General features: G+C 42.0%; 1 protein-coding gene across 7 annotated transcripts in view; it reads left to right on the top strand.

The window, feature by feature from the left end:
- The first annotated feature begins 4,748 nt into the window (after nucleotides 1-4,748).
- TBX20 (T-box transcription factor 20) overlaps nucleotides 4,749-13,325 on the top strand; it is a 49,102-nt gene continuing 40,525 nt past the window's right edge. For 5 of the 7 annotated variants that reach the window (XR_004644512.1, XM_034761190.1, XM_034761189.1 and 2 more), the window contains exons 1-3: nucleotides 4,749-5,309; nucleotides 8,779-9,013; nucleotides 11,726-11,890. Coding sequence is in view for 6 of the 7 variants with exons in the window: in XM_034761190.1 (XP_034617081.1) it covers nucleotides 5,183-5,309; nucleotides 8,779-9,013; nucleotides 11,726-11,890 (527 nt within the window). In the remaining variant the exon portion in view is untranslated. Of the gene's footprint in view, nucleotides 5,310-7,947; nucleotides 8,458-8,778; nucleotides 9,014-11,725; nucleotides 11,891-13,325 lie in introns of those variants that run through there. The other 2 variants (XM_034761187.1, XM_034761188.1) reach the window with 2 other exon arrangements.

Below are 13,325 nucleotides of genomic sequence, written 5' to 3'. Positions count from 1 at the left end.
AATTGGCCTGGCGGTAGTTTGCTGGCTCTGGCTCTTCCTTTCGGGGGAGACCGATGTTCTAGGAAATCAGGGTTGGCTTTGAGAGATGAATTCCCCCAAGGGATAGGAGATAAACAATCGGCTCGAGCAAGGATAGGGCAACAGTTTAAACGCCTTTCTTCAGCCCTTAGAGTACACGGTAGAGTTTACCCCGCCAGCTCAGACGGACAGCGGGCCCACCCTGTGAGTTCTGCTGAAGGCTCAGCTGAGAAGGGACCGAAGCCTGATCAAATTCAACTCCGCTCTCTTCCTTAAATTGCTGTCCCCCTTGGCAGTCGGGTTCCCCGAATTCGTGTGTCTCCTGGACCCTGCCTTTGTCTGGGAGCTCGCCGAAGGAAGTCAAAGTGAGAAATTGGCCGCTCAAGCCGAAACTCATTAATTACACAAGGCACAAGACTGGGGGGTTGAGGGGGGGGGAGGAATGCTTGAGGTGTCTAGACAAGACTCATTTCCTTATCGGAGGCGAAGCGAGCTGAAAAACTAAGAAAAATAAAGATTCTGGTGGGATATAACGAAAGCGCAGCTGATTTAATAGAGCAAACAAGCGTCGGTTTATCTCGCATGTGTGCAGCTCTTTCTTTAACTGGGCCCTTGGCTTTCCCCTGCTTCATTTCCAGCCTGATTTAAATGTTGGGTCCCGTTTTTATGTCCAGCTCTTTACAAGGCTGGTTGGTGGCTTGCCCATAGTTTCAATAACCTCCAAAATATCTGTACAACAATTTATGGTGTGAGCGGGCCACTCTAGCCTGCTTTGAAACACAGGCACGAACAGGCACACGAGCTACGTGCCTGGTGGAATAAAGTCACTTTTCTTTTTAAAGCTTAGAAGCTAACACCTAGCGCTGTTGAAGAAGGGAAATGTAATTAACATCTCTTCGTCACCTCCGAAAATGTGCTGCTAGGTTGTATCCGCCAGTAATCCGAACGCTCTGTCTCCATTCAAATCAGAGGGCGCATACAGAACAACCCCGCCAGCCTCCCCCAGTCTAGAGAGAGCTCACAACAGTCCCAGTAATTCCTGATTGGTTTTTTCCCCCGTAAGGAAGAGGGCTGAAGTAAAAATTCCCACCTCTATAGAGTTTCATGTTGGGAACCCCTGTTTTACCCGAGTAGCACTAAATGGAAGCAAAACTTTAACAATTGACAATTAAAGTAGAAAGCGAGGCAAGGTTTGAGAGATGCAGCAGCGTGCGTTGAAATCAGCTGTTTAAGTGGACTGAGGGAAAGCCGCCGCACGATCCTTATTCTTCGAAAGGACACACTGACCAAAATAATACCCGCTGTCAGTCGTCCCAGTCCACCCATCCGAGCCGCCTGCAATGAACGTCCCCAAAATCTAGTGCAAGAGTGCTACTCAGATTAAGGGTATATGTCCTGGACTGCCTGGATACCCCGAACGAACACCCATTACAAACTGTAATAGCCACCAAGTCCTGTCCAACGCAGGGAGTATCTGACCCCACCCCAAAGTCCGACCACTTCCTCCCAGTTCCCGAGACTGGCTGGATTCGGAGCGAATCCAGCAACCCCATGCTGAGTGAGGCCGGCCTGTCACCCCACCACAGCCCGAGTGAATTTCAGGCTACCTGGGCAGGTACGTTACCAACCTGCTGGCTGCATGCTAGTTGATGGAAACATGTTGATTTTTAAAAGCGCTTCGACGTTACTTCTACCAGTGGTTTCTGTTCAGAAATAAAAAAAACAAAAAACAAAGAGCAAGACATTTAGGGTGTGAAGCTAATTATTGTTCAGGTTGTCTTTATCCGCCTGTGTCTTTTAAATAGGCCAGATTTTAAATGTCAGAAGATATATGTTTATATGCGAAATTTTACAAGCACTGCAACTCATGTAGTGGTCCACCCTGAAAATGTCTTCGCTGCTCAACAAAGGCCAGGTTCTGTTTCCATTGAAGTCAGGGTGAGTTCAGGCACTGATTTCAGTGGGAAAAGGCTCGTCCCCCTTTAATACTTTAGTTACAGTGTGGTCTAGTAAAGGTAAGAGGCATTTAAACACACATTTATTGCTTTCCTTCTGTCACCGAAGGAAGACATGTAATGCCAAAATGTAGCAAAGAGGGATATGCTAAAGGAAAACCAAAGAGTTGCAAAGCAGGGAGGTCGGACAGGAGTTTTATACAATTTATGCTGTAAGATTTGTTTAGCTCATTTTGTACCTACTGAAAGAAAAATACTAATTAATGGACGGATCCTACACGCCTGGCTCAGGCTAAACTCCCATTGGACAAGACTGGGTCCCAAATTGTTGATTAACCACACTAAAATCCACAGTAAAGATTACTAAACTTTAGGAGGGGCCTATTCAAATTAATTAATTAAAAGGGCATTTAATCTTAGACGATTGTTTTAGGTGCATGTAACTGAAATGATGACAGGAAGAAATAAATGATGACAAGAATAGCTCTCGCTCATTGCAAAGCAACAAGGCACTCGTTTTTGATCGTTTTATCGCATTGTAAATGATACTACGATTGTTTCAACAGTGACCAGATGGTGCATAATTGTGGTGGGACCCAAGAAATATTAATGGATAATCCCACCAGCAACATCTCTCTAATTACACTATTGCATAGCCCCTGTGATTCTGTTCACTTTTTATAGAAACTAGCTACATTTACCCATTTAGCTATAACTCTCTGTGTTTCTTAGTGTACGGATACATATGGGGTTAGATCATAGTTAAAAGACTAATTGTTAACAGCTTTAGTTACCTATATTTAAACAATGTCTCCTACAAAAGTCTGTGATTAGGTCATCAAGACGTTAATAAAACCCAGCAGATGTTCTCTGCTTGCTTCACCTGATGAACATCAACTTGTTTTAGTGGAGTTAATTAACCCAGGTTAGTTGAAATGAATGTAGGCATGATTCTGCCATTCTCACTGGGGCGATGACTTCAATAGGAGTTTGTCTGAGTCAGAAATACAGCAGGCTGGGACTATGGTCCCTGCTCATTGGGGCTCCTGGAAGTGAGTACACCTGATTCTGATATCCTCCAATCAAATAATATTTTGGGACTAGTGTAGAAAGATCGGGACCAATAGCACGTCTAAACTGAACTAACCAATCCCATCCGTACATATAAACAATCAACAAAGAGGACAAAATGACAAAGCAGCTACTCCATGCAGTTAAAATGAGAGTGGACCAACATCCTGCTCGCTTTACTCCCACAAATATTCTGTTCACTGGGGTTTATTGGGGCGTGGGTAATAAAAAGAATAAAGAAATAAGAACATATTCTATATAATGCAACGTACACGAGGGTTTATGGGTGATAACTCGCAGCTGCACCACTCATGAAATACATATCTAACTGGCATATCAAACTCAAGCCATGTGTGTTTTCATATAGCTATAGATATAAAATCAAAGAGCTAAAGGGTGGTGTCAGTTCAGGAAATCCATTGTAAAGATTGTCACTCATTCAATCCTTAGCTGGAGAAAAGACACCACAGAGCTCAGAATGGGTGTTAGGCGTAACACTGATTTTCTCTGCTTTTGTAAATGTATTTAATACATATAACATTATCTGATCAATGCTTAGAGAATTTAATTTCTTACAAGGACTTCCAGTTTTTAGGAAAAAATAAAGCAAAAGAATGTACCAATTTGTGAAACATGTAGTATTTATGGAAACCACTATTCCAGTCTTTAAATACCCATTTAAAACCCATTACAAACCAAGATATCTAGGGAACCATTTTTCATGGTATTTAGGAAATGTTTAAAAGTATTATACATGCACAGTAAATCAAAAAGGCTCTTTTGAAACTTTTCAATAGGGTAAATATGTGCACACACACTACAGTGTATTTGCAGTAGCTTAGCACTCATTTTTGTTCTCTTATGATCTGCCATGTAAAACATATATTTAATCTTTGTATCACAACAATATATGGAAAATATATTATAAATAAAAATATTATGAAAAGGAAATGTTGAGTTAGAAGAGCAACCTTTATTTTTATCACCTTTATTTCCAAAATGAAAAAAAATGGTATGGATTAGATCCTCTCCAAATTAATGAATTAATTTTCAGGTAGGTGGATTTGTCAGCTGTTGGAAATGGTTGTGTATTGTATCTATCATTTTGAAACAACCAAGCTCCTTGTCTATTTGTATCTGGTACAGAAAAGTGTGTATTGCATTGAAATTGGGCATGACAAGTTTCAGGTTGGAATCTGTTTCCCCAGTAATTAATAAATCCCATCCGGGTATAAGAACGCCTCTTACGTTTTCGGCTGGAGAGTGCAATGTAGCGAAAGTAAAACTAGGCCAGTAAGGCCACTACAACATATGCAGGGGCAGATTCGTGCTTCTGTAACATACAGTCTTTCACACACTAGTGAGCGACCATCCCAGTTGTGGAAAATGCATGTCTGCCCATGGGCAAAGGCTGGGTTGGAACGCGCAGCGGTACCCTAACATCCAACCTCTCTGACAGACAGTCCTTCCAAGCAGCGATTGCTCTGAATAGCTCGTGTGTGACCCGCTGCAGTCTATCGGCTCTTCCTGCTCCGCTCCTTCCTTTCCTCTTGGCTAGAGACATAGGGAGGGGAGTTTAAAGAGCTCAGGGCTCCCTCCTCCCACGTCCTATCAAGAGGATCAGAAAGCCCTTGACGTGGCCCGGAGCCGATTGGCCAGCAGCCGATAGGATCTCTGCAGCCAGCAAATTAAGGCGGAGGAAAGTGTGCGACTGATCGCAGTGTCCACCCTTCTGCCCTCTGAGCCACTCCGGGCTCCGGCTCCCACCCGCAGAGAGCAGCCGCCGCAGCCTGAGCCAACTCGCTTCTCTCACACGCAGCGAGCCATCTAACGCAGCGCCCGGGAGATGATGGTGACAGTTTAACCTAATCCTGTCCGGGGCCTTAGATCCGACCCCGCGGGCATTGTGAAATCCTAGGTATTCTCCATACACACAAAGTGTTGGGCCCCCGCAGTGTCTCCTTGCCTCCCCCAGTTCCCCAAACTCTCCTAAGTTTGATTCCCGGGCCGAGTAGCTGGCCCTGCGTTCTCTTGGTTGGCTCCGCTGCTTAGTTTTGTAGGATTTTTTTTTTTGGCTGGAAGCTGGGGATCAATTTAGGACCTTATTGCTTGGTTTCTGTAGGATTTACTCTGTGATCATGGAGTACACAGCATCCCCCAAACCTCAGCTCTCCTCTAGAGCCAACGCGTTCTCCATTGCTGCGCTCATGTCAAGTGGAAGCTCGAAAGAAAAGGAAAGTGCAGAGAGCACCATCAAACCTCTGGGTAAGTTGTTTCTTGGGCTGTTCCTTTCTCAGCCGCAGGACTGGATCCTGTGTCGTTCCTGCCCAAATGGATCTCTGATCCATTGCAGGAAGCAGGTAGCTAGAGGGGAATGAAGTCAAATGTCTATTGGGAGGGAGGGGCGTTGCGTGTCACTTAATTCTTTGAAAGTCAGAATACAGTGTCGCAAAGCAAACAGATACGGAGCAAAGAAAGTACAGGAAATTGTTTAAATTGTACGCTGCAGATGTGTGAAGAATCCAGGCTGAGTTTGGTCCATGTTCTGGTTTTTCTTGTGTGTTCTTTTTAGTCTGGTCAAAGAAATACTAACGCATTTCAATATTGTCTGTCCATTTTCCTGTATTTTAAGTTGGTTCCTTGTGGCATTGATTACTTTTTTAAGGTGAGGCTTTCTCTCAGAATAACACCAAAACCCAATGTAGCCAATATGGATATCGCTGAAAACTGAGGTTTGGAGGGAGTAATAATTGCAAAGCTTGTACATAAAAGGGCAAGGTAACCCATCTGGGATCCATTTTTAGCAAATTATAAAGCTAGATTGCATGATATACACATTCATATTTTCATTTGCATACTGCATTTAATGTGAGAACATAAGTAATTTTAATAAATAACTAGCACCAGTAAGAGAAATGTATATTTCTGTTTAATTGCGAAATTCTTTAGACTGCTGCACAAATCAAAGAATAACGTTTGTTTCTTCTGTTTTAAATTCTAATATTTATTTTCCTTACAGAAGCTAAAACCTTATCACAAAGCCATCTTTTTTTTATTACTGCCGTCATTTTCAGTCGAGGTAGTTTAGAACATTAACCAGTAACCATTTTCTAAATTCCTCCACTTTTAGTAACAGTGTTTATTTAACAACCGTTACCATTTATAGAAAACATCAGACTATAAGGCAGAAGGCAGTTACGTTTCTCTCCACTCACGTGAATGATGCAAGAGACATTACTTTAAATTGTTATGTAAATTACCTGTACTTTAAAAAGTACAATAAACAAAACCCGAAAACAAATATTACACTATAATAATAAAAATTATGTACACAGTTCTGAAAGTTTTTGTTTGTTATACTTCGATTACTTAGCCTATGCACCTTGTGAGAAACAAAAATCAGATTATATATTTTTAGTACATAATCATTTTGAATAGTAAGTCATTGTGAGTTTCAGTAAATGAGTTCACTTAAAATTATATAAACCCTTTAGTGAATCTGATTCAAGACGACCGAGTTAAACGTCCAGACTTTTTATGGCTATACCCAGAAACTCGCAGGAAAATTCCCCCCCCCCCCAAAAAAAAGACTTTCTCCAGAATTGTAGGGTCTACATGAATAGTATTAAACCAAAAATTGGACGGATTCAGCATTGCCAGATCGCTTGATATCTGCTATATCTAATAAAATTGTATGCTGGCTGATCTACAAACCTTTCGTGTGTTTTAAGTATTCTTTTTGTTTTCTAATTTTTGGTTTATGATGTGATGTAGGCCGGATACGTTATAAAATGTGTGCTTGACACAGAATCCCATATTTAACTTCGTCTTGGATTATTCACTGCTTTTGTCTATGTCTACTGGAAATACTTCTTCAAGTCATATTCGATTTCTATTCATGTTCCAAAAAAGATTAAAAAAATCACCTAGTACACCAAATATCCTCATTCAATATTTTTATTTTGAGGATTTGGGGGAGAAATCGCTGCTTTGTGATTTTAATGGCGTATTTGTTCAAGTAAAGTTCGTTTGAGTCTGAGATTCAAATTGTATGACAAGCACATTGCTGTATTTTTGATTCAAGATCATATACAATGAAACCAGAACAGTGAAGTTCGTTAAAGTCCTAACATAACATGGAAGAGATTATTATTATTAGAATTGGTTTCGTTTCAGATGACAATTAAGTTAAACTATTAAATGTACTTTACAAAACGTGTACGTTTTTAGTAAGAAAATAATAGTTTGAATTGTTTGTACATACCTTTATCCTAGACAAAACATTATCCATAATTTACTGATGGGCAAAATGTCCCAACGCCAGATATAGATTATTTTTAAAACCTCTTTTGAGGACGCCTGTTTCCAAACAACACATGTGCATCGTTTGTTTAATAATAATGTATTCTGGCAAATTTACTGACTGGTTTCAGAATGTGTTAGCTGTATTTTTCTTCTCTTTTCTTTACTGTAAGCGCAGTCGTTTAAATTATTTAAGGCGAAGTGTTTGCTCAACCTTGTTAGGATACTCGCAAAGCTGTAATTATAACAAAGGGGAAGGGGGGAAAGAACACGAATGAATCTCTGTAAGGACTTCAAAATCCCCTCTTACTATGTTGGCTTCTGTTTTATATTTATATCCACGCCGCCCAGAAAACATTTTCTACCCGCATCACACTCAAGTAGTTTCTTTTTTAAGGGTTATGATAATGGGAACAATTAGAAAACCCTCCTGCATTCAATCACACTGACTTGCGCAGTCTGCCCTTATCAAAACTGGAGCCGAATGCTCCTGTTTTAATGAGAATTAGTCATCTTGTGGTCAGTGGCAAAGTGACCTTTCCACTGAAATCCCCTATTAGTAGGAGATATTGGACAATCAGCTTTCCTGTGTGTTTGAGGTGCCCTCCGCGCAAAGATCTCTAGTCACACGAGGGTAGAAAGCCAGTGCAAATATACAGTCAAGTCGCTTCGTCTGTTGATTATTTTCTTTTAAAACTTTTAACTTAATCCGGTTCTGCTGATTCCCTCGGAAGCACCAGGCACCAAGACAGGATACTGGGCTAAATGGACCATTGGTCTGAGTCTGTGTGGCCGCTCTTATGTTCTTCTGTGAACACTCAGTTCTGGAAATGCTTTCTGGGCTCGGGAAGGTTCTGGGCTCACTGCATATGAATGATCGACATTCTTGAGATTCAGATGTAGGGAAAGCCGGGGTTTCTCTCCTCCGGTCCTTTGTCCGTTTGAGGGAGAAATTTCTCCCTCTCTTGGGAGCTGTGACTTACTCAGCTTCCTATTTTTGCGAACTCTGTCATTTGGGATGCGGGAATGTCCATGATACTGAACGGGCTGCATTTGTGTCGTCCATTGGAAATACACTACACCAGAAACAAGTTCATGTTCAGTGTCTCCAGTAGGTAATATTCCCAGGGCCCAAGATCCTCCCCCCCCCCCCCGCTAGTTTAAGGGATTCAGTGTCCGGGTGACACCTGAAGAGCAGTCCCGTTAAGAGGGACTCTGAGAATCAGGCCCATTTTAAGGCGTCTCAAGTTACACACCCAAAAATCTTTAGTGACTTTGAAAAGACCTGGCCCCATTCCGTCGTTTAGATTTAGACAGGAGCCCATTGCATTACTGGCTCCTGATGAAGTCCTTGTCTACACGGCTCAGAACCTAAATGCCTTATATTTCAAAGCACTGATCGTTTCTCCTCGTTATCCTCTCTCTCTCTCAGAACAATTTGTTGAAAAATCCTCCTGCGCACAGCCCCTGAGTGACTTGTCCAGCCTGGATCCCCACGGGGAGTTCAGCGCCAGCCCTTCCGCCCTCTGCACCGAGCCCCTCATCCCCACCACCCCCATCATCCCCAGCGAGGAAATGGCCAAGATCTCCTGCAGCCTGGAGACCAAAGAACTGTGGGACAAGTTCCACGAGCTGGGCACCGAGATGATCATCACCAAGTCTGGCAGGTAAGGCTGGAGAACAGCATGCGGGGTGAGTGGGGGGGGCTGGTTTACTCGCCCCGTTTTCTGTGCTGCCGGTCTGTTATACGGGATTTGTAAAGGAAACCCCCAGGGAATTATGCGGCCAGCTGCTGTAGGGCTGGGAGGGATTCGCCCTACACCCGGCAAGGTGCTGGATCATCAGTGAGCGGCAGGTTGGCCGGGCTCCCCGGGCCAGGCGGATGGGAACAGCCCGCACGCGCTGAAGGGCCCTGGAACTCGCTGGGGCTACCAGGCAGCGTCCGGTGTTAAGGGGGAGGGTGTGTGTGTTTGCAAAGCACAAGCTTATTCTTGTCCAGGTGTGCGTCTGAGCTGGGAGGAGAGGCCCCCAGTCCGCGGGATGGGTCGCTCCCCCGGGCCTCTGAGCAATGCTCACATCCAGGGTCATCCTCCCAATTTGCACTGTCTGCACCCAGTGCTAAACTATTGCATGCATTTCCCCCTCCCAACCCGCTACATTGTCTAAAATACTATTTTACATTTGTTTTTAGAATGACAAGTTTGACCCCGAACTCCCAAACGAAACAAGTATTTTTTTAGAATCCCAGTTATGTTAAAATTGTTTGCCCTGGGTTTACTATAGAGTCCCTTAGCGCCCCCTGCAGGTTCTATGCCAACACTATCCCTCTCATACTCCGAGAGAGACAGAGAGAGAGAGGGCCAGCTGGTTCTTTGTCACGCAGACACCATGGAGCTTCCTGGAGGGGAAAGCGCCTGGTGCAATCCGCTGACCGATCAACAGCCCATTAGGTGCTGGTGTCACCAGTTTGTGCTGGAGAATGGGTGCTGCAAGTATCCTACCCAGAGCTCTTGGGAAGCAGGTTAGCTGTTGGGAAGGGCATCATTCAGTTTCCTCCCACCCACGGATCCCCTTAGTTCTTGTGCAGGAGATTCCCGCCTTTCACTTTGGAGAGGCATGCTCCCCAAGCCATTAGCATTGAGCACTTGTTGGTTCTGATCCTTTGAGCAGAGGTTGCTCCCAAACATTGGCCCAGATAGACAGGCTCAAAAGCACTGAGAGAGATACAATGAATTAGATCTTAATAGGCTAATTGTAAATGCAGGAAGAAATTTAAGATGCATTTGGATTATTGTGGAGACCTTAAAAGCCTGAGCTTCCAATGTCCCGTTTGCAGATTTAAGGAAGATGCTTTCCACTTTGCTTTGTCTCCTTTCCTTTATAGTTTAAGAAGCAACTCCCTCCAGCCCCATCAAAGGCTTCTAGTGATTTCAGTGGGTTTTGGATTTGGAGCCCTACTGATTTAGGGGACATGTCCCTGCTTGGGAAAGTGCCTGTAGACTATGCACATGATAGAGTCTGTTCTGTGGTCGTGCTGATCCTGATCCCATTGAAATTAATTGCATGACTTCCCAATGATTCAGTGGGTAAGTTCAAGCCCTTTGTTGACAGTTGGGCAGGATCTGGTGCAAAAGATGCAGAAATAACAAGAGATAAGCCATAATGGCCATAGACTTCAGTCAAAGCAGAATTGGGCCCTTAATTAGTTGTAAACCAGAGCAACATTAGACAGGTAATCTTTGCGAATGTAGTGTTGTGATGTTATATAGTTTTTAAAAATTGTTACTTAGTGTTATAATTTTGTAGATGCATATTTGTACACACACAGAGAGAGTCCCGGAGAAATAAATCATAATATACATTTGACAAATGTGTCCTTTTTAGGTTCACAAATCATGTGCAACTCCCCCAGATTTATTTTAAGTTGCTCATAAATTTCTCCAGATAAGATAGGTTGGTTTTTAGGTCAGTCAAAAACAGTTTTGAAAATTCACAATTTGTGTTATGTTTGGTAGCTACGTAAGTCACTTGGTAGTGGTTTAATTATCTGATTATATGATTTTTGTAAGTATCAAATGGCAATGCATGTTTTGTGTTGCATCGTCAGGTGTAACATTTGCAATTTGAAGTGTGCGTTTTTATTACTTAAGCAATTTACTATGCTATTTTTGGTAAATATTGGAGCATTTAGTCTTAAAATTAATTTTTCACCAGAGTTCTTGTAAGTAAAGCTCATTTGCTAGAATACTTCTGGTAACATTAACAGAGTAAAAGAAAATAAGTTCAACGTTTGCAGAAATACTAATGAAAATAGTTTTTGCAGTATTTTCCCAGCTCCAATATATATATATATGAAAAAAATCACTGTGTCTATAGGAATGATACTCTGAAATTAGAATAATTATACTTTAACTCCCAGGCAGAAAATATATATCAAATTAATTTATATTTCCTCCTATTTCAAAAAATTACTCTAATTTCAGGGTATCAGTTCTATGTGTATTTTATAGGGGTACAGATGATTTAAATGCCTGTCAAACTGAAATATAAATACACCTCTACCCTGATATAACGTGACCCGATATAACACGAATTTGGATATAACGTGGTAAAGCAGCGCTCCGGGGAGGTGGGGCTGCGCACTCCAGCGGATCAAAGCAAGTTCGATATAACGCGGTTTCACCTATAACACGGTAAGATTTTTTTGGCTCCCGAGGACAGTGTTATATCGGAGTAGAGATGTATTTTGAAATTTTTCTTCCTGGTGATTTGAATATATATATATATATATATATTTTTTTAAATTTGGAGCAACTTTTCAAAAGCTCCTTTTTTCTGCTGCCTCTTCACCTTTATTTTCTAATTTCCCTCTATTTCAGGAGAATGTTTCCTACTATTAGGGTTTCCTTTTCGGGAGTGGATCCTGAGGCCAGGTACATCGTGCTAATGGATATAGTCCCAGTGGACAATAAGAGATATAGATACGCTTACCACAGATCTTCCTGGTTGGTAGCTGGAAAAGCTGACCCTCCGCTTCCTGCAAGGTTTGTTCATTTCTCTTTAAAAAAAAAATGCTGAAAAAGTACCTTTGAATGATCTTTCAAAGCTGTTTGCAAACAGTGCTCTAAGAGTCTGAGTCTGTGCCCACTGGAGCTGATGGCAACACTCCCATTAATTTCAGTGGTGCATTGTCCGGTCCTGTATCCATACATGAGCCAAATATTTGACTTATGCTAGAGGTTCCAAAGGCAAGCAGGATTTGGCCTGAGGATCAGTTACAGAAAATGGTTCTGACATCGAAAGAGAAGGAAACTTTTAAAAAGACATTTATTTTCCTCTTGTTATGACTTTTTTCCTTTGGGCCTCCTTTTTAAAGCAATCCAGGTGCCTTCAGCTCAATGCCAGTAGAAATATTAAATTACAGCTTTGATACCACTTAAAGTAGACATGCCAGATTATTTTCTAATCACTGACCAATGTTTTCTAATTAATGAGTTTACTACTATACTATACTCATCTCTGATGTCGCCTAGGGTGCATGTATCCAATATAAACGGGCAAACACACACGGGTCATTTTTTCAGGAAATTTAGGATTTCTGAAACTTTGGAATAATAAATAAAGTTAAACAAGTTAACCCCTTTCCCACAATGAACAAAACAGACAATTCACTTCTAAAACAATTGCCTCACAGTAAGTGATACAACATGGTTATGAACTCATTGTGGAACACGTATGCAGGCAGGTTGCCACAGCTTTGGTACAGAACTAGCTAGGCTTCAACACTTAGGTCTCAATTTATCAAAATATTTAAGCATGTCCTTAAGTCTGTGCTGAATAGGGTTGGAGTTAAGGACATACTTAAGCCCCATCAACTTAAATAAGACTTAAGCAGATGCCTTGGTGATTTTCTCAATTGGAGCGTTTTGGGCTGCAACTCAGGCCAGTGAGAGGTTGTGATATTGCTTGTCCTGTAACCCTGAGTGTCTTAAAATGAGCGGCTGCTGTAACTGCCTGTCTGGATGTTCGCCCCCAGCATACAAGCATGCACTGAGTATCTGTGTGATAAGCCCTAGTTCAACAACTCTGACTCCACCAGCCTGCTTGTTACACCACAGCCACACTCTGGTCTCCACCAGTTTTGGTTACCTCTAAGCCAAGTGATCCCAACATATCCCCAGTCCCAAATTTCCCCCAAACCATCTGCCCTGAAATGCCCTGCCCTCTCCTGGACCACTCAGAGACATAATAAGGTTTGTTTGCTCCCTTAAAGAGTCAATACCCAGCAGCTTGCCACATTAACTGGATTAAGCAACTACTTCACTTCAAACACAATACTTGGTTAGTTTCAATTAAAATAAAACAAGTTTATTAACAACTTGACATAGGTTAAGTGATCTCAAGTAAGAGAAATAAAGGTAGAGATGGTACAAGCAAATAAAAGTGAAAATGCTTCTAAGAGTCTAAAACTTAATGTAG

Source organism: Trachemys scripta, chromosome 2 (genome assembly GCF_013100865.1).
Source record: "Trachemys scripta elegans isolate TJP31775 chromosome 2, CAS_Tse_1.0, whole genome shotgun sequence".
Lineage (NCBI taxonomy): Eukaryota > Metazoa > Chordata > Testudines > Emydidae > Trachemys > Trachemys scripta.
Note: the sequence above shows the minus strand (reverse complement) of the source record. Positions and strands in the feature narration are given on the sequence as shown.